Here is a 25,351-nt window from a genome sequence, read left to right as displayed (position 1 = left end):
GAAGAGTTTGAAAAATTCATCAAAATTCATAGCTAAAGTTCTGTGCAAATTAACATTGAAATTTCGTGAATTGTTAGAATTCTGTGAAACAACCCGTTCTTTAATATTAAAAAGCGACTGTGAAGTGTTTGAAGAATGACTATGAAATATGTATTTTGGCGTCAATAAATTTGCACAGCTGTTTAAATCTAAAATTTAAACGCCAAGTTCACTAATTTTAGCCTACAATAACAATTCTGTCAGTTTTATTTGAAATAACCTACATCTGCAAAAAAGGTACAAAACGGCATATTGACAACATAAACGAGATTTTGATTAAAATAACAGAAACGCATATTTTATACGCCTTCGCGTTAGAAAAATATCCCAATTAAAGAAAAATATTCAAAAAAAAATTCCCCAATTCAATAAAACTAAAAATATGATTTTCACCAAATAATGCTCTTTTTGCTCAGAATTACAGCATTTCTCATGCCAGTATTAAAAAAATATACTAAAAAGCAATAAATCAGTTCATCAGAGCGAAATATAATGTGTATAAGCACGGAATGCTTTAAATTTAATATGTTAATCTTTACTTGAAAAAGTAGACGTGACGATAATATGATATCATGAAATGGTTTTTTAGAATGTGCTCACGATCATTGCTAATTTTAGGAAATTTAAATAATAGCAACGAATCACTAGCTCTAACCGAAAATTAATTAACTTTGACCGAAATATTTATTATGACACGTGCCAATTGTATTTTTTTCTAGAAGAGTATTTAATAAGGAAAATATTATTTTTATTGAGTTATAATGCCAAAATGACGATTTTCTTGGTAGGTTATAATAATATAGTAAGAAAACATGGAAAATGCACGAAAAAATGTGAAGTGAACGCTAAGGTTATTTTTAATATTTTCATATTCCATTTTTAATGCTTTTTAAATTTATCTTGTGAACATTTCCGTACTCCAAACATCAAGATGAAAATAACGATTGAAAGCTGAAATAACTGCGTTCACCTATACTTAGAAAAACACGACAGATAAATGTGTGTAAAATTCATAACGCCAGAGCTCATCGTTCGTGAGTATTTGCTGTTTTATATCATAAGATTTCTGCTTTTAAATGATTTCAAAGTGTGCTCCCAAGATTGTAAAAGTAAAACAACGTTTTTTAATGCAGCAATCACATGAGGACAGTACAACACTGTTTTGTCCTAGCTCTTGACCGAATGTCCTAGTGTGAACTGTAGCTTGGAAGACAGAACAATGAACCAAGACATTGTCCCAGAGATATACCTACGGGCAAGCTATATCCGCAGGATAGTGTCTTACCCCCACCACCGCGTCCAGCCGCGTTGTCCGCGTGTAACCACATTTTGACAAAACAGTAGGACAATGGGAAGTCGCTCCGCGCTCGTAAGTATCTCTGCTCTCGGCGCTCGGATCTAGTATTTCGGCTTAAAAATGTCGCGTAAATGTAATACTATAATACATCCTGGTTTAAAACCCTTAGCGCGTCGTCGTCGTGTATCCATTCTGCCAGCGTTCCGCGTTTGAACTAAGGCAGAATTGTTATATTGTCTTATCCTGCGCCGTCGAGAATGTTCACGGAACAGGGACAGGACACTATTGTATTGTCTTCAGTATTATCCTCGTGTGATCCTGGCATTAGAAATACATCATAATCAATACTATAATATAATAAATCTGAAAGGTAAATGTGAGAGCGGCACCTAACGGAAGCAACTCACGAAATCATAAATACAAAATACTCAATTATGAAAAACCCTTCATTCTCATATTTTTCGATTGCGTAGGACGCAGAAACATCTAAGGAAGTTAATACATTTCTCTCTGAGATACTTTTTCCTACCACGCAATACTAAATATTAAAAAAAAAAAACACACATATACAGGGTGTATCGGCAAGTACCCGACAAACTTTAACCAGCTATTCCTCAGCACATTTGGAGTAAAAATTTTATGGGCGCTTTGCTGTCCGTTAACATTTTTTTTCCATTAAAAACTAAAAATAAATAAAAAATCCACACTCCGTCACTGTCATTTGCATTGTTTCTCGTGTTCAACAGCTGTTATTAGCAAGTGTGTCAAAAAGTGTTCTTGCTCTTTCGTACACACTAAATAATAATAGTTAAAAATGAGACGAATGGTGCCGTGCCATTTCGTTGTGATTGTGAAAGCGCGCCAACGTAGGTACGTACGTACATTATTCAACGAAACTCGAACAAAATATTGCCAGATGGGTTTTCAAACTTCGACAAAGGATAAAACATTGGTGACATGTGGCGAAAATATGAATAATAAATTTTTTATTGAAAAAAAATGTTACCGGACAGCAAAGTGCCCATAACATTTTTTACTCCAAATGTGCTAAGGAATAGCTGGTTTGAGTTTGTCGGGTACGTGCCGATACACCTTGTATATGGTGTATATACAATATTATAGACATGACAAACACTAGACATATTAATAAGGGTGAGGGGAACAAACCAAACTGCTGAGAGCGAAGAGGTGGCGTAGGCGTCACCCTTTCAATGACTTGTCAATAAATGAATCCGAAAACTTACAGGCAACCCGCATTGTACTACCTACTATTTAGTTTTAGAAAATAAAATCTTCTGACGCATTACTAGTCCTTTTTACAATTTTACAATGGCGCGCAAATTGCTGGCAGCAGTAATAAAAAGTTCGACTTGTTTCCAAAATTGAATATTTTTTTTAAGTATTTAGTTAAGACACTTTTACAAATGAGTTATAATTAATCTACCGCAATAACAATCACGAGCACGCTGAGTGAACGCCTTTGTTTTTAATGAAACATATATTTAGGGTTGTCACATAAATCTCCTGTCATAATAATAAAACAATCCTTTTATTTAAAATACGATATATAAGGTGCATTATTTGCACCTAGAGCCGGTGATAAACGGAAGTCTAAAAACAACGTTAACGCACTGTTATTATTTTGTTATATTATCCAATCTATGACCGTGGATAACACGTACAAGTAGTCTGTTTTTATACAGAGTGGCTGAGGAAACGAACTGCGGTACGCATTCATATTTTAATTGCTGTGTCTATAACACCTAAGTATTTATTAATTGTTATTTATTTTTGAATAGGCTTTTAAAAATAAGTATTTTTCTTTAATGATACGATGATTTCACCGTAAATAAATAAATAATTATTGAAATTAAGCAACACAAAATATATAATAACACGGAGGAATACGTAAGGTTATGAAAGCAAAAGAAACAATTAAAGTGTACCAGGCACATCCACGATTTTTTTAGGAATATCCTAGCATTTTTGTATCGCTATGTCGGTTCGCTTACAAATGAACATTCAGACTCTGCACAGAAAAGTCCCACAATGGACTGCTTGGTAAAGTGTTTGCAGCGCTTACTTTTATGTGCATTATGGTTATTTCAATGTTCGCTCGACGGCGAACATGCTGGAACTCTCCTGGTGCCAAAATGATTGTCACATGGTTTGAGTCAAGCTCTTCGAAATGATTCTCAGATTTTGTGTTATGGCATGTCTACTGTTTCTTATGTCTATGCACAATACAATGTTTTCAGAGAAGGCCTACTTTGGTATTTGGTTACAGACGCCCTGTAGGCTGTACGAAGAATTGAGTTGTTTATGTGAGCATATCCGGGTGTTTAAGTAAGTACTTATTTATTCAACGAAAGTGTTTCTTAAGTGAACAATAGAAATTAAGTGGCTTTTCCAAGATATTATAAGATTTCTTCGACAAACAAAATAACGGAACGAATAAATATGTTCATTGTTGCTTCTTTTATTAATTAAGTAAAACTACTGTAAATATTCTTGTGTTCTGATCAAATATTGAAATGTCTTTGATCTACGGATCATAGGGAGATATTGTATATCCATTCGTGCGTGATGGGAAAAATAACAAAATATCTTTGAATATATTTTATACCTAAAAAGTGATTATTTTATGGAACTTGTTTGAAAAACATCAAAGTTACCATTATTTACATTAACATTATTTTAGTTATTATTTAGCTTTAGGTGATATTTTGAACAACGGAATCATTTTAAATTATTTTTTTTTACGAAAGAAATTTTAGGTACTTATAAAATACGATTTATATTCGGTTTTTATTTCGAGACCCAACTGCTCCTAACCGTATGGAGCTAGTGAGATTATGGCGTTCCTTATGGAGTTAGGAAGACGAAGGTAGGGAAGTACCTGGCTATTCAGATCTGGTCACCAAACACGGCCAAAGCCATTTTAACTAACCTTTTTAATTCTGGATGGTGGTCTTACATTAGGGTGATACTGAGAGGATATCTTCCACTCTGGAACGTGCCAAAAATATATTATATATTAATAATCAACATCTACTGTTGACAGAACTTCTAGTGAATTGAGAAGATTAGGTATGTCATTTAGAGGCATTTCAGAAAATAATTATAAATACTATTAAGGAATTCACTTACATTTATATTTGATATGTTTTATTGTAGTCACAGCTGCTTCCGTTTTCAGTCCGAATTTGTCGTACAATGTAAAGCAAGCAGCTGTTCCAACAATGAAATCCTACTCATACGTTCCTAACATATGAATTCATTCCAGATGTGTAGGGTTTTAAAGATTTGGGTTAAGTAATAATATGAATCACACATTACAAAAACATGTTATACATATCTATTGTCATCTTATTGTTGTGAAATATTTTTCAAAATCAAATGGCTTCTTGTCTGATTTTTTTACAGTAAAACTCAAATTTACAGAGTTTCATAGCTCGTGATGGAAATGAAAAATGACTTAACTAGTTGAAATATTTGCAATATTAAAAATTATGGCTAGAAAAAATGACAGTCACGGAACACCTGGCAGATGTCAAACAAGGTCTGTTATCTATGTGAGGATATTGTGTCAGCTCTTTATTAGCAGCATACACATACCTGGACGGATGATGAACCTCGTGCTGGCACTGTTGGTGGACGCGGTTGACTCTCTCGCTGCAGCAGCTGGTCTAGTTTCTTTACCATCTAGTATTCTTGCTGCATAATCTCCATCTTCTATATTCATGTCACCCGTTCCTCTTCTTCATTTTAATTAACTTAACTTCACTTTATTTTTGTAATATTTATATTTTTCGCAACACCTGCATCAACTGCAAAGCGCCCATGGGGTGATATCTCACAAAAGCGGCGCTATACAAATTGTCCAATGTTATTATTATTATTATATAAATTGACTCTAATTAAAGGAAGTGAGAATGAAAATAAAGAAGTCTTTATATTTTGGCATATACTATAAAAATATTTTATTTTTATTAAAATATGCACAAAAATTCATCACAGTTCAGAATAGACGCACTACTAATTTTAGTGAGAATACAAAAATACACCGCGCAGAGTTTTGGCGGCCGGGCGGAAAGAGTCGATGGGTCACGAGGCGTCGTTCCTTACAACAGCTTCGTCCTGTCTTGCCACTCTTTCTACGCAAGAGTCGATTTAACCCCTCCTAGGCGCTCCAAAAGATGTTTCACATAAAAATCCAGGGCTCACAGTTAGGTTTTTTTAGTGCAATTTAGGTATGTAACAGCAAATTTTCTGCTTCATAGTTAAAATTATCTACATTCACATTATGTTACGTAAAGGTTACGTAACGTTCATATTATTTTTTGCTAGCAAAATTACTTTCAACAACAATTTGGTAGTCATTCACTCTCATTCTTACTTCACATCATTACCGCTTGCATAAACATTTATGTACATGATTTTTTTTTTTAATCGCAATTAAAATAAGGAATTTTGTGCATGCATAAGTTATTGCAACATTGTTTATATCTAACACTAAATTTCAATCATAGTTCCATGGTACATATTACACGAAGTGAAGAATGTAATGATTCATATACTAAAAATTAAACGTTTATATTATTATATCCAAATACGTTTTAAGTCCAAATATGGTGACAGAAATTTGCAGTTATTTTAAAATTCGTAATCACACCATTTAACACATTTTTTTGCTTCCGGGTAAATTTGCGGTTATTTAAGTAATAATTTTGCATTGTTATACTACTACAGCAGGCCCATGAAAATCACGGGATAGTCTGAATTCTTGACAAATCAGTTCTCATTTTGAATTACAATTATAATTAAATTTCTGTTAAAAACATTGTATTATGGGTAGGTTCTTTATCGCTTGTCTGAAATATTCACAAAATGAGTTCCAATTCTGAAAATACAATTAAATTTAAAGAAGATTGGAATTCATTCAATCATATTTCACGCAGGATTAACGCACATTAAAGACAACCGAAATAAGTGGGTTAGGAATTTATTTTTGTGTTTCTTTTATCATTTACATTATTTATTATAAATAATATTAATAAAACACAGCGTAACAATACAATTATGTGTTTTGATTCTTAAACTGTGGCATTAATGTTGACACGGTACGTTATTTTAAATGGCTTTGGCTTTTAGTGACAATATTTTATACAAAATATAAGGCGATATAAATTTCAATGTCTGTTATATATTTGTGCTTGTAAATGATTAGCACAAAATGGGAATCAAGATTAATAAATAAATTATAAAAGAAAGGAAAATTTTCCGCAAAAATTATTCATAAACAAAAATCTCCGTCTCACTTAAAATATACAAATGGTAGGCACTGGCGTCAAGAAATTTGCACAGATTTTTCTGTCGGGAAGTTGTATAAAAATAAATTTAAAGGTCACAACATTAATTCCATGAAGAGCGATGGAGCTTTTAAATATGAAATTTAACGTTAAAACTCGATAACGAAGTTTTAAAATCAATTTACTAGACCTCAGATTACGAAATGCACCACCGTGTTTTTGCTTTATTTAAATTTGCCAGTCAACTATAAAATATTAAAATTTTAATAGCAAGCCTTAATTGTACCTTTACAGAAATAATTGCCGTTCCATCATTTATTATTCATTTCAGTCAAGTGGAACCTAAAAGAAGAAGCGAAATAATTCGCAGTGGGCAATAAGCCATTCTTGCTTATTAGAAATGAGCAATACTCGTACATAAGGAATATTGCCCCGCATCGCGCCGCACAGCAGGCCGAGTGGAACACATAACTGGACTTTATTACGGCGGCCATTATTTGATCTGCCGCTCAATGAGAATGCCAATCAAGGTCTTCTTCGACTGACGGCTCGCCTAGCTGTATTGCTGTTGTGGTTGTAACTTGTATCCAGTTGCTAGAAGCGAAGGCAAACGTAAAAGTTAAAAGTAAAAGATATCTGGATAGAAATTTAAGTGAAGTTTAAGTGGTTCCATGATAAATCAACACATCGACAATTCAACACACTTTTAAAAAGTGATATAAAGTCATTAGAAACGATGAAAAACAAATTTAAACCTAACCTAACCTAACCTAACCTAACCTACTTAACCCAGTTAATAAAGATGTGATGAATTATCATTTTAATGATTTATCCGGTCACCTTTAAAATATATTAAAAAAAGTTATGTACCACAATCCGAGCTCCGTCAAAAAAAAAATTGACTTTCAAATTCAAGGACGGGTTGTTTCGGAGAATTTGAACAATTCATCAAATTTCAACGTTCATTTTCGGGTTTTGTGAAAGTCCTATTCAAGTTCTGTTATTATATCATTGTAGGCTAGTTGCTTGACAAAACTGAAATAAAAACAGAACTTGAAAAAATCTTTCACAGAACTTGAAAATGAACGTTGAAATTTGATGAATTGTTCAAATTCTCCGAAACAACCCGTCCTTGAATTTGAAAAATCAATTATACAACTATATACTTATTATTGTTTTTTTTAATAGCTAAATTTATATAATAGATGAGTAATTGCTTTAAGATTTTTTGCAATAATTGTTCTACAGCTAATTTTACGAGGGTACAATAATGTTGACTTTAAGTTAAGCTTATTCCGTGGTAGAAAATATAAATATATATCGTGTTATTTTTCAAAATACATAAAATTCTTGTTTTCTTGTCATTGACAAAATTATATTTTATCAATGCATCTCCGCGAATTTATTAAATTATTTCCTTTCTCTCAGGAATAAATTATTATTTATTTATTTTGGGAAATTGACAATTTATATTTTATAAGTTTGTACATGTGTAGTATAGCAAAAAAAAATCAATTATGGATTTTCTTCTTATGACTGTACCTCTGATAAATAAAATATTGAAGTTTTCGAGTAAATTAAATAAAAAACTAAAATATTTCCCGTGAAAAATTAGAATAAAGTACAGAAAAAAATTATCAACCCTAGCAAGTAAATTATATAAAATATCTGTTCTAAACGTATAATTATTTTATCGTATCCAAGCACTGGAGATATATCTAGAGATGTGATAAAAAAAAACTAACACAATACCTTTCGACTCCTAGGTCCCAGACTGGTCAAGTTAATTATTTGTTAAAGAAAAAATTCTGTATTATTTAACCGCTTTCCCATAGTACATTTATATCTATTGATGTTTTCACATCTATTCGAATTACTAAGTCCATTCTTATTTAACGTCTATTCTAGTTACGCATATCGCAGGTTGTCGACTCCTGCAGAAAAGGTAGAGTACCTACTACCAATCAATGAAGTCACGTTTCTTTCATGTCTGTGGCTCGGGTCAACTTTTATACTTACGATTCAGCACGAATTGCACTAGAAAATTTGAATCCTTTGTTATTGATTTTCTACAATGTCCTATTGAACAATACTTACATTGTTTATTCAATATGGTTACATTTCTTGAATATTAATATTTTTACCGTGTCACATCGAACAACACATAGATTGTTATATATTGTGGTTGTACCTTTTATGAATTTTAAATATTATTGTAAGATAATGATAATAATAATGAATATTAAATTTTTTTGTTAAATCTATGCATTCTCAACTACATAATTATATATTTCAAAGTGTTTTTTTTTTTTTTTTTTTTTTACAGTATTACCGCACAAGAGTCCCAACTGCTCCCGTCTGGAACCAGTGAGACTATGGCATCCCCAATTGGGGTATGATGTGAGGCTGAGGGTATTGGGGAGGGGAGGGAGTTGGGGAAGAGGAAGGTGGGGAAGTACCTGGCTATTCAGATCTGGTCACCAAACACGGCTAAAGCCATTTCAAGCAACGTTTCAATTCTGAATGGTGGTCTTACACCAGGGCGATACTGAGAGTATCTTCCACTCTGGTGGTGTGCCACTCACAAAGTGTGGTACAAATAAATATATATATATAACAATTATCAATCAATCAATGCATATAGTTGTTATTGAATTATTGTTGCATAATAGGTTGGGGAGGATCTTATAAAAACAACCTAAACTCAGTAAAAGTCTCGCGAAAAATCATTATAAAGGTAATACTTAAAAATGCTCTACTTTCCCGAAAAAAATTGCTTTTTAAATTGTTTCCAGTACCAAATATTGATGATATATTTAAGCAAACTTCCATTATAAAAATGTGTAAAGAAAAAAATAATACAGAATATCAAGAATTTTACAAACTGATGAGAAATGGAAATCAATTTATTACGCCAATCTTTAAAACAACTCAAATGCAAAACCATTATATTTACCAAGCCATAAAAAACTACAATAATCTCCCTTCCGAATTGCGCTGTATTACGAACCAACAAGAACAAATAAATAAAATCAAACTTTTTTTCCAAAAAAACTTATAGTAAAAAAAATATATATATTATTATAATATATATAGTTTACACATAACATAATATTATAACATAGAATCTAAGTAAGAATCGTGGCTCCCTTATCAGGCACAAGAGCTCCTCTTTTCTGATAAGGTATACATGACCAATTATGAACCTAAATATTATATTTTGCAAAATGTATTAATGTAACTATGTAACCCATATGATCTATATTAAAATAATAAAAAAACTAACATTTAAATAGATCAGTTAGACGAGCTCACAAACAAAACACAAAAACTACGTCGTTAAGCACATGTCTTAGACAAAGACAATAAAAACATTCAACAATCTACAATAAATGAGAACAACAACAGAATAAAACATATACTAACGTAGTACACTTGTTATACACAACCGTACCAATAAATACAAAGATATTGATTATTATTATTCTATTTTTTAAACTTTGTTTTATTTCTACGTTTAATTTAATTTCAATACAGTCAATTTTATTTATGTACCTAGGTACATTATTTCGTAATTTAAAACATTGTAAAGTGGTGGTCTCAACACCTTGTGGGGCTCACATTACAAAATTATGTTTTATTAAAAAAAGACTGCTAATATTTTAAAGAAAAAAATAAAATAAATTTAAAATTGTCATTCGTCTACGTTCTTAATTGGTTTTACCTGTAGCTGGTAAAATTTTTCAAACACAAAAAGTGATTTCTTATTTTAGAATAACTAGCACCCGTGAAAAATTACCGGAATTTATTAAATTTAAAAAAAGACAATTAAAATATTTTTCTGTTAAAAATATTATATTATACGTAGAAACCCACTTTATCGGTTGCCTGAATCCTTCGAACAATCAGTTACAATTTTGAAAATGACACTTAAATTCAAAGCAAATTCGAGTTTTTTTTAAACTGATTTTACTTGATAAATTTCACGGGGAAAACTGAACATAAGTCACGTAATTAATAAATTAATTAAATGCTTTTAAAAAAGAGCAGCAGACCTCATAATTCATGAAATAAATCTCGATATTAGGGTCAATCTTGTTAATTATATTTAAAAATTTGAAAAATGCGGTTTAGGCCTCTCCAGATTTTAATGAATCATGGATGTTCTATAATATACGAGTACCTACAGTATGTGCCGGTTACTATATGTCCACTAGGTAATATATTCAGAAGTTTCAACGTTCGGATTCCGTAGAACGAAATGATTCACCAAATCATATTTGCATTTCCCAGCTTCAAGAATCAACCTGAAACACCGTCTCGTACGTTCGGAATTCGGATTCGTATATCATATCAGCATATAACTTGACACGACGACTTGTGCAAAATTGATAACTCGCTTAATCTGCTCAAGAAAATTCAAGGAAAATTTAAATCACATTATCAGGCGAATACGTATTTTTTCATTACATGAGTATTAAAAATGATTTATTTCACCATTTCTTTTATAAAATTGTATGTTTTGCTGTTTTTTTAATTCGTTATTATAATGTTTATTTTTTTTCTATTTGCAGGATGAAAGAAAAAATATCATAGTGTGTATATAACAACCGCTAATAAATTGAAATGACAAGTTTTCATCGGTAGACAATATGGACAACAATTCAGTGAAGTGACAACGCAAGCAACAAAAAAGTGGTGACGATAGAAAAAAAGTTGTTACGGAATAAAAAAAGTGGTTATTGTAGAAAACTGGACCCTTTCTCCAGAAGCGCAGGGCCTATGTAGACCTTGGGCACATGTTATGGGCCCTAATCTAGTGACTGTAGTGGTTTTGGTAGTGAGTTTTGTTGGAACAGTGATTTCGGACAATTCCACTACCCTTTATCAAGGTATGTATGATTTTTTTAATTGAATGAATATGGATCGGTAAATATCCAGATTCACTTTTTTTTTTTTTTTTTTTTTTTTTTATAGTGAATACCTCACAAGAGTCCCAACTGCTCCCGTCTGGAGCCAGTGAGACTATGGCATCCCCAATTGGGGGATGTTGTGAGGCTGAAGGTAAGTGGGGAAGGGAAAGAGGAAGGTGGGGAAGTACCTGGCTATTCAGATCTAGTCACTAAACACGGCTAAAGCCATTTGGAGCAACGTTTCAATTCTGAATGGTGGTCTTACACCAGGGCGATACTGGTAGTATCTTCCACTCTGGACACGATTAATACGCAGTAATTATTTCAGAAATATTTTATAAACAGTGAGAACAATTTTTTCACCGAAAATGGAAAATAACGCATTTTAATTAGTTATTTCGTAAAGATTTAAATCAGTTATTCACATGGCGGCCATTGTTGTTGATGTGAAATTTTTGAGGATAGTTTTTTATTCTTCTCTTATTTAACCTAAACTATGAACCTAAGAGCCTAAAATAGATTCTTAGTTTGTTTTTAGTTAAAAATAATGGAAAAACCTATTTTACTATTGTTATGTCAAAACATGGCGGGAAGAAAAGAAATCAAATTATCCTTATGTTTAACGAAATAGCTGTTAAAATTCATTATTTTAATTTTCCGGATAATGAAATAGTTTTTTTCTAATTGACGCGAAGTGTTTTTTCATAAATAAAATGTGTCCATCAACCATATCCAGTGAATCCGGACATTTAACATTTCTCTAAAAAATCTTATGGAAACAAAACACGACCAAACGGCATTTCAAGCAAAGTTTAATTTTTGAATGGTGTTCTTATCAGGGCGATACTGAGAGTGTTTTCCACTATATATTATTTTATACCAATAAATTGTAAAATACCACAAATTAATGATCTATTAAATAAAATTCAAGAAAATATATTTATTTATTTTATATAAACGCCCATAGGGCTTTTACCTATAATAATGTACATCTTTATTTTTTTAGTTATACAGATTACATTAAAAAAAATCAGTGTTAGCAAAATACAGGTTACATAAAAAATATCAGAGTTAACAAAATTTCTTACATAAAATATAAGAGTTATATATCAAAAGTGCAAAGGTGCTATGATTCAGATGTTCTAAAGAAAATAAGAATAATTTTTATAAGATAGTAAACTCTAAATTGAAAGAAAGCGAAGGAACGCGAGCGAAACAGAACTATTCTACAATTTATTGATAAATCAATGTTGAAATAGTGTCGCCCACCTTTTCGGAGATTAGTGTAATTTTGATTTTTTTTGGTTTTTGTGATTTAGGTTATTATTTTAGGTGTAGTATATTTTTCATGCGCACCTCTAATGGATATTTTTTAGTACCTCCGACGCGACCTTTTCTAAATTTTCTGGAGAATAACATTGAAAAGGCTCTCCTCCAATCTTCTTTATGCACTTTCGTGGCTTGTCCGAAAGTCATCCTACAAAATTTTTGTTTTTTTCTTAAAAGTTATATTTAGACACTTTCATTCATAATTTGCAGAACAGGATTATTAAAAACAAAACAAAAATATGTTTGGAGGTCAGAAGTTTTCATAAAAATGCTTACTGTAATAAAGACCTTTTCAATTAATAATTAATGTGTGCATTTACAAATTTTTGTTAAAATATATTGAATATTTTCCGCTTTCGCACTTTCATTACTTGAATTTTTTTTACATTGTCACCGGTCAGTGGCTGAGTTAGTATCGCGTTTGGGTACCCACCCAGGCGTTGCGAGTTCAATTCAAGACACAAGCAACATTTTCCGCTTACAGAGGTGGTAGTAGGAGATGTTCAAATATTGTCACTGAAAATCACTGACTTCTTAAAAAATAATTAAATGAATTTAATTTCATAAAAAGAAACAAAACCAATGTGACCGAAAATGCGTTAAAATAATAATTTTAATATTTAAATATTATTATATATTGTGAGACAATACGCAGTACAGGCAAATCATTTTAAAGAAGACACGTTTTAATGTATTTGCGCACACCGGTAGTATTGAAGGTTACAACAAAGTTTGAAGTCGACTTTCTACGCCACCATAAAACATAGTGCATGTTGAAATAAAACCTAGGTTTTTTGTGACTGGTGACGCCACGCAGCCATACCTTAGATTTGGTGCGTTTTGGGAAGCCCGAACAATTAAAACTTTGAAATATATATATGTTGAAATTTATGTTATAAAGTCATCATCATTGATACAGAAATGAAATAAAAAAGGACTTGAGTTCCTTATTATTATTAAATTTAAAGATAATTTTGAGATCCATCCAGTACACCACTACACAAACAAGGTTCTCTATGATTTTCTTTTCTTCTCTGTTCTGTATCAGGCCTGCCAGTGATTGTAGGTCAAGACGTATGGGTCAGATATTTATTTTTTCTATCGCGCAATATCATTTAACGACGGTGATGACGATGTTAAAGCTTTTCGTGAGATACAATACCAACCTATGTTTATTGTCGAGACAAAGAATAGATTAACATACATTACATTGTTGTGCGTACGACAAAAGAATGAACACTTTCCAAATAGGCAGAGCCGAGACATTAAACTCATATAATGGTCAGTACAGAATCAATTTATAATATCAGAAAAGTAATAATTACATAAGTAGGTAATACAAAACACGTTCTCATACAAAGACATGATAACAATGACACGAAAACTTATTTTTTATGTGAATATCGCACAAGAGTCCCAACTGTTTTCAACCGTCCTGAAACATTGAAACTAAGACCTACCGATTGGGGTATGCTGTGAGGCTGAAGGGAGCAAAGAAGTGAAGCAGATGGGGAAGAGGGAGGTTGGTCAATACCTAGCCAGTCACCTGAATTCTGAATACGTTAAAGTGATTTTTTTGTGGACAAATTTTCAAGAAAACTGATTCAGTATGTACGAGTATATTGTATTTACTGGTTTCATAAAATAATGGAAAGATACGAACTTATTGAGATTTAGTGAGACATTTAAAAATAAATTAAGTAGAATTTATTTCATTTGCTTACTTTCCAAGCATACTTTCGTCTGCTGTCTTTGAAGGCAAAATTTAAAATCAACCTCTTACTGTATAATACGATATAAAGTATCAATTTACTTTAAAATATTAATGAAATCGATACTACGAGTACATACTCGTATAACCCTTTATTCTGACAACTACACCCAAATTGGGAAAAATCTGGAATAACATAAAAGAATTCCAGAAACTTCCATTTCAATAAATTCAAATACAAATACGGGTATGTAACTTCGTTTTTCAACACTAAAAATATATAAGTACCTGCCAACCCTAAATACACATCTCTAAAGATCAATCATCCGAGAAAATGGATAATGAGATCTTTGAAAAATATGCTGGTAGGTTCCTAAACATAGATCGTATATTTTTTTAACAATGCTCAAATCGTGATATTTGATTAAATTTTTTACGTGAACGAACGCATGGGCCCACTTTAAATAAATTATAATAGAAATTTATAGAGTGCGAAAACGGAGCGTCCAAATTGGGACTTCATTATTATACGCAAGTGATATAAAATATCACCTTTGGTCCACTTATTTTACGAGACGTTATGGATGGCGTTAGTCACATAATAGCAATCAGCGGTTATTTTTGCATCGAAAGGGATAAATTTGCTAGATGCTACCTTAGACCTATATACTGAACTAAACGGACACTTGTTGAAATAGGACTTTTAAAAATATTTAAACTGTTGACTTTGATCTTTGGTTGTCCATTTTATTAAAAAAAAATATATTCTTTTTTTTAAACATGCTAAACAGCCAAAGCAGTTTGTAAGTACGTTAATTTCACAATAATAATTATAACACTAAAGCCCAAATATAATAAGAAACAACAATTTATAAAATAGAGAGAAGAATAACATTACAAGTGACTACAATACAAAGATATGAAATGCACAGAGGGATGGGCAACAAACTCATAGACATACATACATTCAAAGGCACACACCAAACTAAAACACACTCATAGGCATATTTATACATAAGATTACATGCATAAAATCAAATGGATACTAATATATAGGTCAATACTAATGTAATAACGATATAAAAAAATCTTGATCTATTAAACATTTTTTTGGGTCAGTGGTGCAATTTGATTAGCTTTTTGTATGGTAGATATAAAATAACTGACAGTTCGTGGCCCGTATTTATTCTAATTTTTCAAATTACCATGCATTCATTTTGACTAAATCTAGCGTTGTTTGTATGGTCTACTTTTTCAATATGTATTATACTTTTTATTTATATGTGGAATCAGTGAATAAGTTTTGGCGTTAAATTTTAAACGATAATATCTCTCAAACATTTGATATATTAACACACTTGAATAATAATTTTACGTCTCTTTTTTGTGCATCTCCATTTTGTGCTTTTTTGTACTTTTGCTTACCAGAAGCTTATCTATTGCAAGACTGTCTCCAAGAAGTTATTGTTAAAAGCACGATGGACCATGTAATTCATAATTAAAAAATGTGTTTGTCGGTGAAAATTCAGTAGTGTATATATTAGTGCTTACACAAATGAACTCATGTAGATACAAATATGTATAATGATTGTACTCTTTATGTTAATATGTTCAATGTAAGAACATCATGTTATAACAGATGTTCCTACCTACTTAATACGTAGTACATGCATTTTTTATGTACAATTTAACAAATTTAATCAACGCAGCCCATATCTCCAGGCATAGAAATGAGGTTACCTAGAAAAATAAAGCACAGAATTAAAATGACTCAAGCCGCCTTCGAAATATTCACATCTTAACGACTTAACCACAGATTAAATTATTAAAAGACGCGGTTGGTTGTGGTCGAATATGGAGTGTATAATTTGAATGCAAACGAGTAGAAAATACGAAATAGAAATGGCATGATGGTTTTGACGTGCTTTCATTAAAGAGATATTGGAAAACTTAAAGCATTCAACCTGAAGGTTGCTTAGAAATTGAAGTCGTGAAACGCTTGTATAAAATTATTATCGTGTGTATAAATATTTTATATTATTAGCGAAGACCCATGAAATATCACAAGATATTATTCCAGCTAAATTTTGAAAGTTAGTTAGATAGTTTTCGGTTAAAATATTACTATGGTTAGGTTCCTACTTTATCGCTTGTCCGAATTAGTCTTCACACAATCAGTTTTGACAGTGACATTTGACAGTGAAATTTTGGCAGTGACACTTAAATTCAAAGCAAATTTGAGTTCACTGAACGTGAATAATTTCGAACATCACAGGCAACCGAAGCAAGTATGTTTGATGATAGGTAGATACCTACATTATGACTTGTCTTAATTCTTGACAAGATTAGATCCAGTATTGAAAATGACACTTAAATTCAAAGCCAATTTGAGTTCATTGAACAAGATTTCACGCAGGACTAACGCTCAGACAACCGAAACTAGTATGTCTATTCATCATTTTCATCCTGCCCCTGCCTCATTTCGTTCACCCTTACAACTCTCCTGAATAAACTCCTAACTAACTTTGAAAACTTCAACAATTCTTTTTTTAAATAACAGAGTGCGCCACTTCCGTTTATAGCAATCCTAAACGGTACAGTCATTTAGATAATAATACTATCAGATCAGATGGTACCTACCTATCGGCTTTTAGAACCTTGTTTGGAGTGTTGAGAATCTGTGAAAATAACTTCAAATGTTAGAAGTTGGCGTAAAACTCATTAGAAATGTAATTAGGAATTACGATTTTAACATCCTTCTTTTTAAAAAAATGTATCTGAATTAAGATTTTTTTTCTTGATTGAATAAATAAATAAGAGATGAAAATGAATGAATGTATGAAATGTGGAATTTTAGAAGTACAAATTAACATACTTCCCGACATCCGATCGAGCTAAAACTCGGCACGAACACACACGCGACCCATGTACCCATTTCTGAAATTGGATGATATTATATTTAAAATTATTACAGCAGTTAATATATGAAATAAATGTCGGTACTATCCAATTAGGATTTGACTTAGGTGTTAGCGGTGTTCACTCCAGACCCTGGGGAGGAAGGTACAATCCTCAGTCAAAATAACAAAAAAGTTCTTCGAAATTGGCTACCAGCCGGCCCAAGATATTTGAAGAGCCGGGTTCAACTGGGTTGAAAATTATATTGTTGTAAAAAACGTTTTTTACCGGTAGATTTTTTTTATTTCATGTGGCACTATGATATGATATGCTACAAACTAATTATTGCTTGAGGAAATGGGACCTTGTGTCGCTACGGCACAATAATTGTAGTCATATAAAGGGTGTCCAAAAAGGGTAGCGGTGTTTGATAGTTAAATAAAACAAAAAATATAAATATTAAAACTCGTTGTTTATTCGTTATTTATAGACACTATTCAGAAAAATTAATTGGCAAAGATTATGTTATCCTGATGCCCCGATTAATTGAAGAAAATGGTTCCAACAAGATCGTTCCACTTGTCATACATCTGAAATGTTCGTTCCACTTAATAATAATAATAATAATAATAATAATAATAATTGGATAATTTGTAGAGCGCCGTTTTTGTGAAAAATCACCTCAAGGGCGCTGTACAGTTTATTTCCTAGGATCTACATTTGTTATTTAGACCAACTGTGCCAGCACGAGGTTCGTCATCCGTTCAGGTATGTGTCTGCCGCCAATATAGCGCTGACATGTGTCTGCTGCCAATAAAGAGCGCCGACACAACATCCTCACATAGACGACAAACCTTGGCAGCACCGCTGTGACGCTCGACAAAGACAGAAGATGGAGACTCTGCTGCAAGAGTCCTAGGTAGCGAAGGAACTGTACCAGCTGCTGCAGGGAGAGAGACTACCCCGTCCACCAACTGTGCCAGCACGAGGCTCGTCATCCGCTCAGGCATGTGTCCGCCGCTAATATAGCGCTGACATGTGTCTGCTGCCAATAAAGAGCGCCGACACAACATCCTCACATAGATAAAAGACCTTGGCAGCACCGCTGTGCAAAATCACCTCATCCTAGTCTACCCTAGTCTCTCCAGTCACCTCATAGCCTTTCATGCCACCTAGTGCATCCTCTCGACCCTTTCAGACTCCTTCCTGGCTCCAATACCTAAATAAAATCCAGCAAAAAAAATAAAAAAATAAAATTCTTTCTATTGTCGTGATCCGACGATTTCACACCTCTGTCTCAGACCCTTAGGGCTCGCTTATCGCAGGCTATCATAAACAAAATCTTGAACCAAAGTCAAAGTGAAGTTTATGTGTGTCATCTGTAACAAAATACATAAACAAAAACAGAAAATAAAAACAAAAACTTTAAACAAAATATGGCTTATCTGTCCTCCAAGCAGACATCCTCGGTTGAAAAGGTCCCGTAAATCCCGACACCACTTGACACTTGAGTCAGGTATAAAATCTTCGACTGCACTGAGAATCTTTGTTCTAGGTTCACATTCAAAATTTAATCGGTTTAAAATGCTATAATAATTGCAAATTCCGGCTAAACGGTAGAAGTTACGCGCATTTCGTGAAATAAGAAGGTAAGCACTATATAAAACACGGATGCTGAACATTTTTCAGCGATCTCTTAACAAGGGAAACCTTCTGAAAGGATTAAACAAACTGGAGCGGTTAAAACACGTCCGCTCTCGTAAATGGCCTTAGTCATACATCTGACCAATCACCATTAACTGCCACCAAGGAGCCCTGATCTCAGTCCGCTGGATTATTTTTAGGGGGATACCTAAGAATTAAGGTATATTATAACGGATTGAAACTACATACCCCCTTACAAATAATTAAGAAATGGCGAGGCCTTACCAATTTACTAGCTACTCGTTCTCCGCACACTTTACATAACTGGTTTTCAATAGTGTTCCTGAGGATTGCCTTTGATGAGGCACCAGGAGGGCCTATAAATTTCAAAGAACAGGCCTTCAAATTTGACACTATTACTAGCAAAATATCAGATCAGAAATGGCAGCAATTTCATTCAAGAGTTTTTTTTTTTTTTTTTTATAGTGAATACCTCACAAGAGTCCCAACTGCTCCCGTCTGGAGCCAGTGAGACTATGGCATCCCCAATTGGGGGATGTTGTGAGGCTGAAGGTAAGTGGGGAAGGGAAAGAGGAAGGTGGGGAAGTACCTGGCTATTCAGATCTAGTCACTAAACACGGCTAAAGCCATTTGGAGCAACGTTTCAATTCTGAATGGTGGTCTTACACCAGGGCGATACTGGTAGTATCTTCCACTCTGAAAGAGTGATGTGTCAATGCTTTGTTGCCAATCTTCGTTCAAGATTAGAGGGGTACCAGCAGTGCGAAGGGCGCATCTGGACAACATAACCTTGGCTAAATAATTATTCAGATCAGTGTCTATAAATAAAGAATTAACAACGAATGTTAACTATCTAAATATCTTTTTGGAAACCCTGTATTATGATATTAATGATGTTGTATAAAATGACTTATTGCTTTTAGCATATTATATATTAATGTGCGTATATGTTTCTGACGTTGAAATTCATGATTTTACTTTCTAGTTTAGATTGTTTCGCGTATATCGTAAACAATAATTTCACTAATTATAGATTGACAACAACATTGAGATCGATTACTAATAAACTTTATTTATTGTTGTGATGGTCCGATTTCTACAGTCTATACAGGTACAGCATCCTTTGCGTATTAGAAGTTGGATTGATATTGTAATGTTTAGATGTCTGCTCATAAATGTGGTCAACCGAGAAGGATTAAGTTATCGAATGATCAAGCTTATTGGTCTATCTTCTTATAGTTCTACTGTGATGTGCATAGGTGTGTAATTGTATTGTTTTAGGCTTATTAATGACGTTTGATCAATAGTCTGGTCAAAGACTTGCAAGGAGAAGTTGTCCCGTTATTCCCTTTATATATAATATTAAATTATTATGTTTTTGAAAAAACCATTTACGTAATTTAAGAAAATTCATTGGCTGTAGTAAAATTTCCCCGTCGAATCTTTGGTAATCGTGAAGAAAACTTACCGATATGAAATATTGTTAAATAATTAAAAATCTGGTCCAATTATTCATTTTACTATTAAAAACGGAACCGGAGGCCATAACGAATGATTCGAGAAATTTCATAATAAACTATCAGTGAAGCGCGAATATGTTTTTGGTAAGTCGCAGCACGAAATGACGCCATAAAGTGATTTTGTATATGGTTTTAATGCATTTATTTATTGTGTCAACATTGTTTCCTTTTACCGGTGTTACAACCCTTCTCTTAGCACCAGAACTTAATCTCCAGCTTGCCCACATGCAGAAAAGCTTATACATAATAAATTTTAAACACTCTGCATCACATCACTTCTCTTATAGTAGGTATTATCATTGGAGCCTGTTCCACGGCGAATCAGCTGTAGATAGTAATACATATTGTAGAAAACCAAGACAGTAGTGGTGGACCTAGAACATAGACATTAGACAAACATATACAAAGCGCCGGCCGGTCTTATATAGTACCTGCCGAAAAACCAGGGCGCTCCCAAGCAAATAAGAAAAAGGTAAAAATAATTATTAATATTTTTATTTTTAACTTGATACAAACTGTACTTAACGCAATCAAATAAGTAGGTACCTACATATCACAAGTCGCAAGTACATAATGCCAAACAGGAGGTATCTAATTCAAATAATGACATAAAAAAGATAATTCCTAATATCGTTGGACGTTTTAAATTCTTCCTTGAATTGATTCACATCATATTTTCAGTAAATAAAAATGATTCATTCAAAATTTTAATCTTCGATTAACGGAAATTGGGATCCACCTCAAAAAGGAGTTTGCATTTTAACAGTTTGGCCTCTTTAATAAGAGGAAAAATCTTCAATAATCATGACATAAATCGTTTAAAATGAATAAAATTGAGTTGTATAGTTATTCCAAGTATTCTTTATACGACATTGTAGCCTGGACATGTAATTATTGATCGCGTGCATTTAGACAGAAGACAGACTCTTTTCAGATGTGGCTTCATATGTGCGGATCTAAGTAAGCACATGTGAAGCGAAAAAACCTTTAAGATATTTCATACAAAAGCAACATAAATACAGTTTTGCACAGTGCTCGGTGAACGAACGAGCCAAAATACTAAATTCAACTACACAAATATGTGTTCTGTTTCATTGGGTGAAATTCAAAATAAAAATATAAGTTCGAGATCAAATTTTTTTGCGCAAACATTTGTGGTAATATTGTCGCTGGTGTCGCGAATTTAGTATTTAAAAGTTATGTTGTTTCTAATTTTGAAACAACAAATTCATGGAAAAAATTAATTTTAATATGAATTAAAACTGTAAAAACGATATATGAAAAGTTTGTGCATCGTAAAAAATGTATATTTTTTTAATGGAATATGCATTTTTAGTTATTGCTGTGGAAAAATGAATCCTGTCGCAAATATGAAGTTACGCTTTTCTTGTATTACCTAGTATCTACTTGTGCCCGTTTTAAAATGTTCAATGCTTACCTCTGCTCATCAATTTTGGAAATGATGTGACTACATAGAAATATATTATATTCGATGAAGAAGTAAATGTGCTCACAGAATGCCGATTTTTTTTTAAATCGCTTTTATGTTGAACTCAACTTGCCACTGGCCTCAAATACTTTCTGCCACCGTCGTAAAATTAAGGAAGAGCGGCCCTGCAAAGGCAGTACTGACAGTACCAAATAAACCAACAAGTACCTTGAACTAATACGTCTCTATTGTCTATCTAAAGACCGTCTTTTGCAGCCTTATTTCCCCCGAGCTTACTCCTCACATTACTGCAGGAGGGGCTTACGGGCAGTGGATTAATGTCTGCCAACTTCATAATACGATTTTTAATCTTTTTCATGCTGATAACTTTATTTTTAATGAAAAATGTTGTGCCGAAGCAGGAACAAAAGTCCCTAACAATATTTTGTTTTATTTTTGTATGCTAAAATGAAGAAGAGGTGTAGGGAAATCATTAAAGAGACCCTCGCTTCTATAATGATGTACAGGATGGATAAAAAAAATCTTGCTTCTATAATGATGTACTGGATGGATAAAGAGACCCTTGCTTCTATAGTGATGTACTGGATGGATAAAGAGACCCTTGCTTCTATAGTGAAGTACTGGATGGATAAAGAGACCCTTGCTTCTATAGTGATATACTGGATGGATAAAGAGACCCTTGCTTCTATAGTGATGTACTGGATGGATAAAAAAAAAAAAATTTTATTCGTTCATATGAAGCAGATTTTTTGTGATGTGACATTATAATTTTAAATAAAACAATTTTTTTTAGCCAGCTTAGCCAGCCGAGGAATTGAACACACTACGCCTGGGTGGGACCCAAACGCGATGTCAACTCGGCCACCGACGGGAAACACCATTTTTTTTTTCTTAATGCTGACCGGGTTTTGCTACAATCGTAGCTTCGTCAGGGCTGTAAAATATGGTATTAAAATATTAATGTAAAATATACAATCTAGAAGTAATATGTGCTATCAATATACTCGTATTGATAAGTAAGTAAGCTTAACATATTGATAACAAATGTTACTTGAAATTTTAATACAGTATTATATAGCCCTGACGAAGCTACTGTCGTAACGAAACCCGGTCGGCATTAAGTATAAAGATAAACGTGGGGATTACTAAGCTACTGTTTTATTTTAAATTTAATTTAACAATAATTTTGTTTTTGTTAGGTTTAGAATGAAACAAAAGAGTAAAAGTACTTACATTGCCGAGTTGAAACGCGAGTTTAAACTTAAAGGGAATTGATAAATGTCAGAACGCACCCAGTATCATTGGGTATTTTCGAGGAAGGAGGGGACTGGAGAAGGGTGTTCCTAATTATTTCTTTAAAACTATTTTGAATCTTTTGATGGTATCGATGTGTACAAATAAATTCAAACATGTCCTTTTTAGAATGCGCCTGTACCTACTAACAAATTTATAAGTTTTTTGGATTGAAACCCATTTGACATTATTATTTTTTGCTAACTTTATTACATGAGATTTGAAATTATTGGTGCGTGATAAATACATATTTAAAAGCTCCACAGTTTATGATGGAAATTCCTCTGTCTTCTGAAAACTGTTGCATTTTAAAATTTTAGACAGAAAAGCCAGTGCAATTTTCACTACGCCAGAGCTCACAGTTTTGCTGCTTCAGACCAGCAGGTTTCTACTTTATGGCTAAGACAATAAATAAAATTTATATTTGAGTTCTTAAAACACAACGGCGGCGTTGACAATAAAGTTGGAATAATTTATTCGTTAATTCGCATATTATTATAATAATTGAATTGAGACTTTTTTTTAAATAAACACGGAAATTCGATTCACCTTAACTGCTTATAATTCGATACACAGAAAAAAATCAGCCATGTAGTACCAAAGCGCTGGAGAGATTTTGAATTTTCTAAGAAGTAATGAAATAATATACTTTTACAAAACGTAAACCTCAACAGACCAGAAAATATCATGCATCAAAACTGCTTCAAATTGCATTAAACTATGCTTCAGTTTAGTAACTTCTCCGGTAAGTGTATCGGCGTTGGACCAGAGAGAAATAAAATGTTTCTTCGCCTTACTTACTCAATAACCTCTTTCTAAATCTTATCTCATTATTGAAGCAAATACTCAAATAACATGATATATATAATATACAACACTAAACTAGAATCACTGATTGTTTTAGGTTACATGTTGCGGGATTGGCAACGAATTGTGTGATTCGTGGTTTGATTAAAAATTTATTCTGGATAAGAAGTGCCAAATCCAATTTATGATTTTTATCACGCCTGATTTTCCAGCCTCCTGAATTTGGAGTTTTCTCATTCTTTATTAGTTTACCAAATTTAACTTGCTTTTCTCTATATCCCCTCTACTCATTTAATGGAATCCCCTAAATTATCCCGGTTTCGTAATTTCTTGAAATTGTTTTGTTTCCATAAGTGCAGTTTTCTCATTTCTTATTTTTTCCATATTCCAGTTAGTTTCTTCATTTCGTAGGTTCCCTAAATCCTGCTAGTTTAATTTTTTTCAGTCCAGTTTTACAATTTCTTAGTTTCCCTAGATCCTACTTAGGTATCTCATTTCTTAGTTCCCTAAATGTCAGTTTGCTCATTTCTTAGTTTCTTTAAGTTCTATTTTTCTTTTTCGTTAGTTTTCTTATTTCGTAGGTTCCCTAAATTCTTCTCCACTCCTTTCATTTTTTCTCTAATTCCAGTTTCCTGATTTCTTACTTTCCCTCGATCTTACTGTTTCATTTATTAGTTTCCCCAAAATCCCAGTAAACTCATTTTTTAGTTTTACCAAATTCTAGTTGCCTTTTCGTTAATTTCCTCTTTTCTTAGCTACTCCAAATTCCACTATCCTCTTACCTTAGTATACCCGAAACCCAGTTTCCCCTTACTTTTGTTTCCTCAAATACTGTATTGTAACAAACCTACAAAATTTCCTCCCAGGAATTTGACAAACAATTTTTTTAAAGATAATTTGCAAATTTTACTTTGTTAACTCGCCGTTCTACAATTGTTTTGCTTCAGGCAATTTTAACCATTCAATCACCCATTTTCTGATATGATTTATCATCAGGAAAATTAAACATTAAATTTTCCTATCACAGTGGATGGTGGAGAGTGGAATAGAGAAAGCGAGTTAAATGTAATCCCACCCTCAACTTCTACTGCAAACATAATTTCTAATAGAGATGTAT

At 32.7% G+C, this 25,351-nt stretch overlaps 1 protein-coding gene across 6 annotated transcripts in view; it reads left to right on the top strand.

Moving 5' to 3' along the window:
- Positions 1 to 25,351, top strand: part of T48 (FU domain-containing protein T48) — a 62,381-nt gene that overhangs the window by 25,531 nt on the left and 11,499 nt on the right. For all 6 annotated transcript variants that reach the window (XM_089637724.1, XM_089637723.1, XM_089637728.1 and 3 more), the window contains exon 2: positions 11,223 to 11,540. In XM_089637724.1, the coding sequence (XP_089493850.1) occupies positions 11,453 to 11,540 (88 nt within the window). In that variant the 5' untranslated portion in view covers positions 11,223 to 11,452. The remainder of the gene's footprint in view (positions 1 to 11,222; positions 11,541 to 25,351) is intronic.

The sequence above is a fragment of the Hesperophylax consimilis genome, chromosome 12, assembly GCF_061612785.1.
Source record: "Hesperophylax consimilis isolate HC1 chromosome 12, BYU_Hcon_1.0, whole genome shotgun sequence".
NCBI classification, from domain to species: domain Eukaryota; kingdom Metazoa; phylum Arthropoda; class Insecta; order Trichoptera; family Limnephilidae; genus Hesperophylax; species Hesperophylax consimilis.
This window is presented reverse-complemented; position numbering and strand designations above follow the sequence as displayed.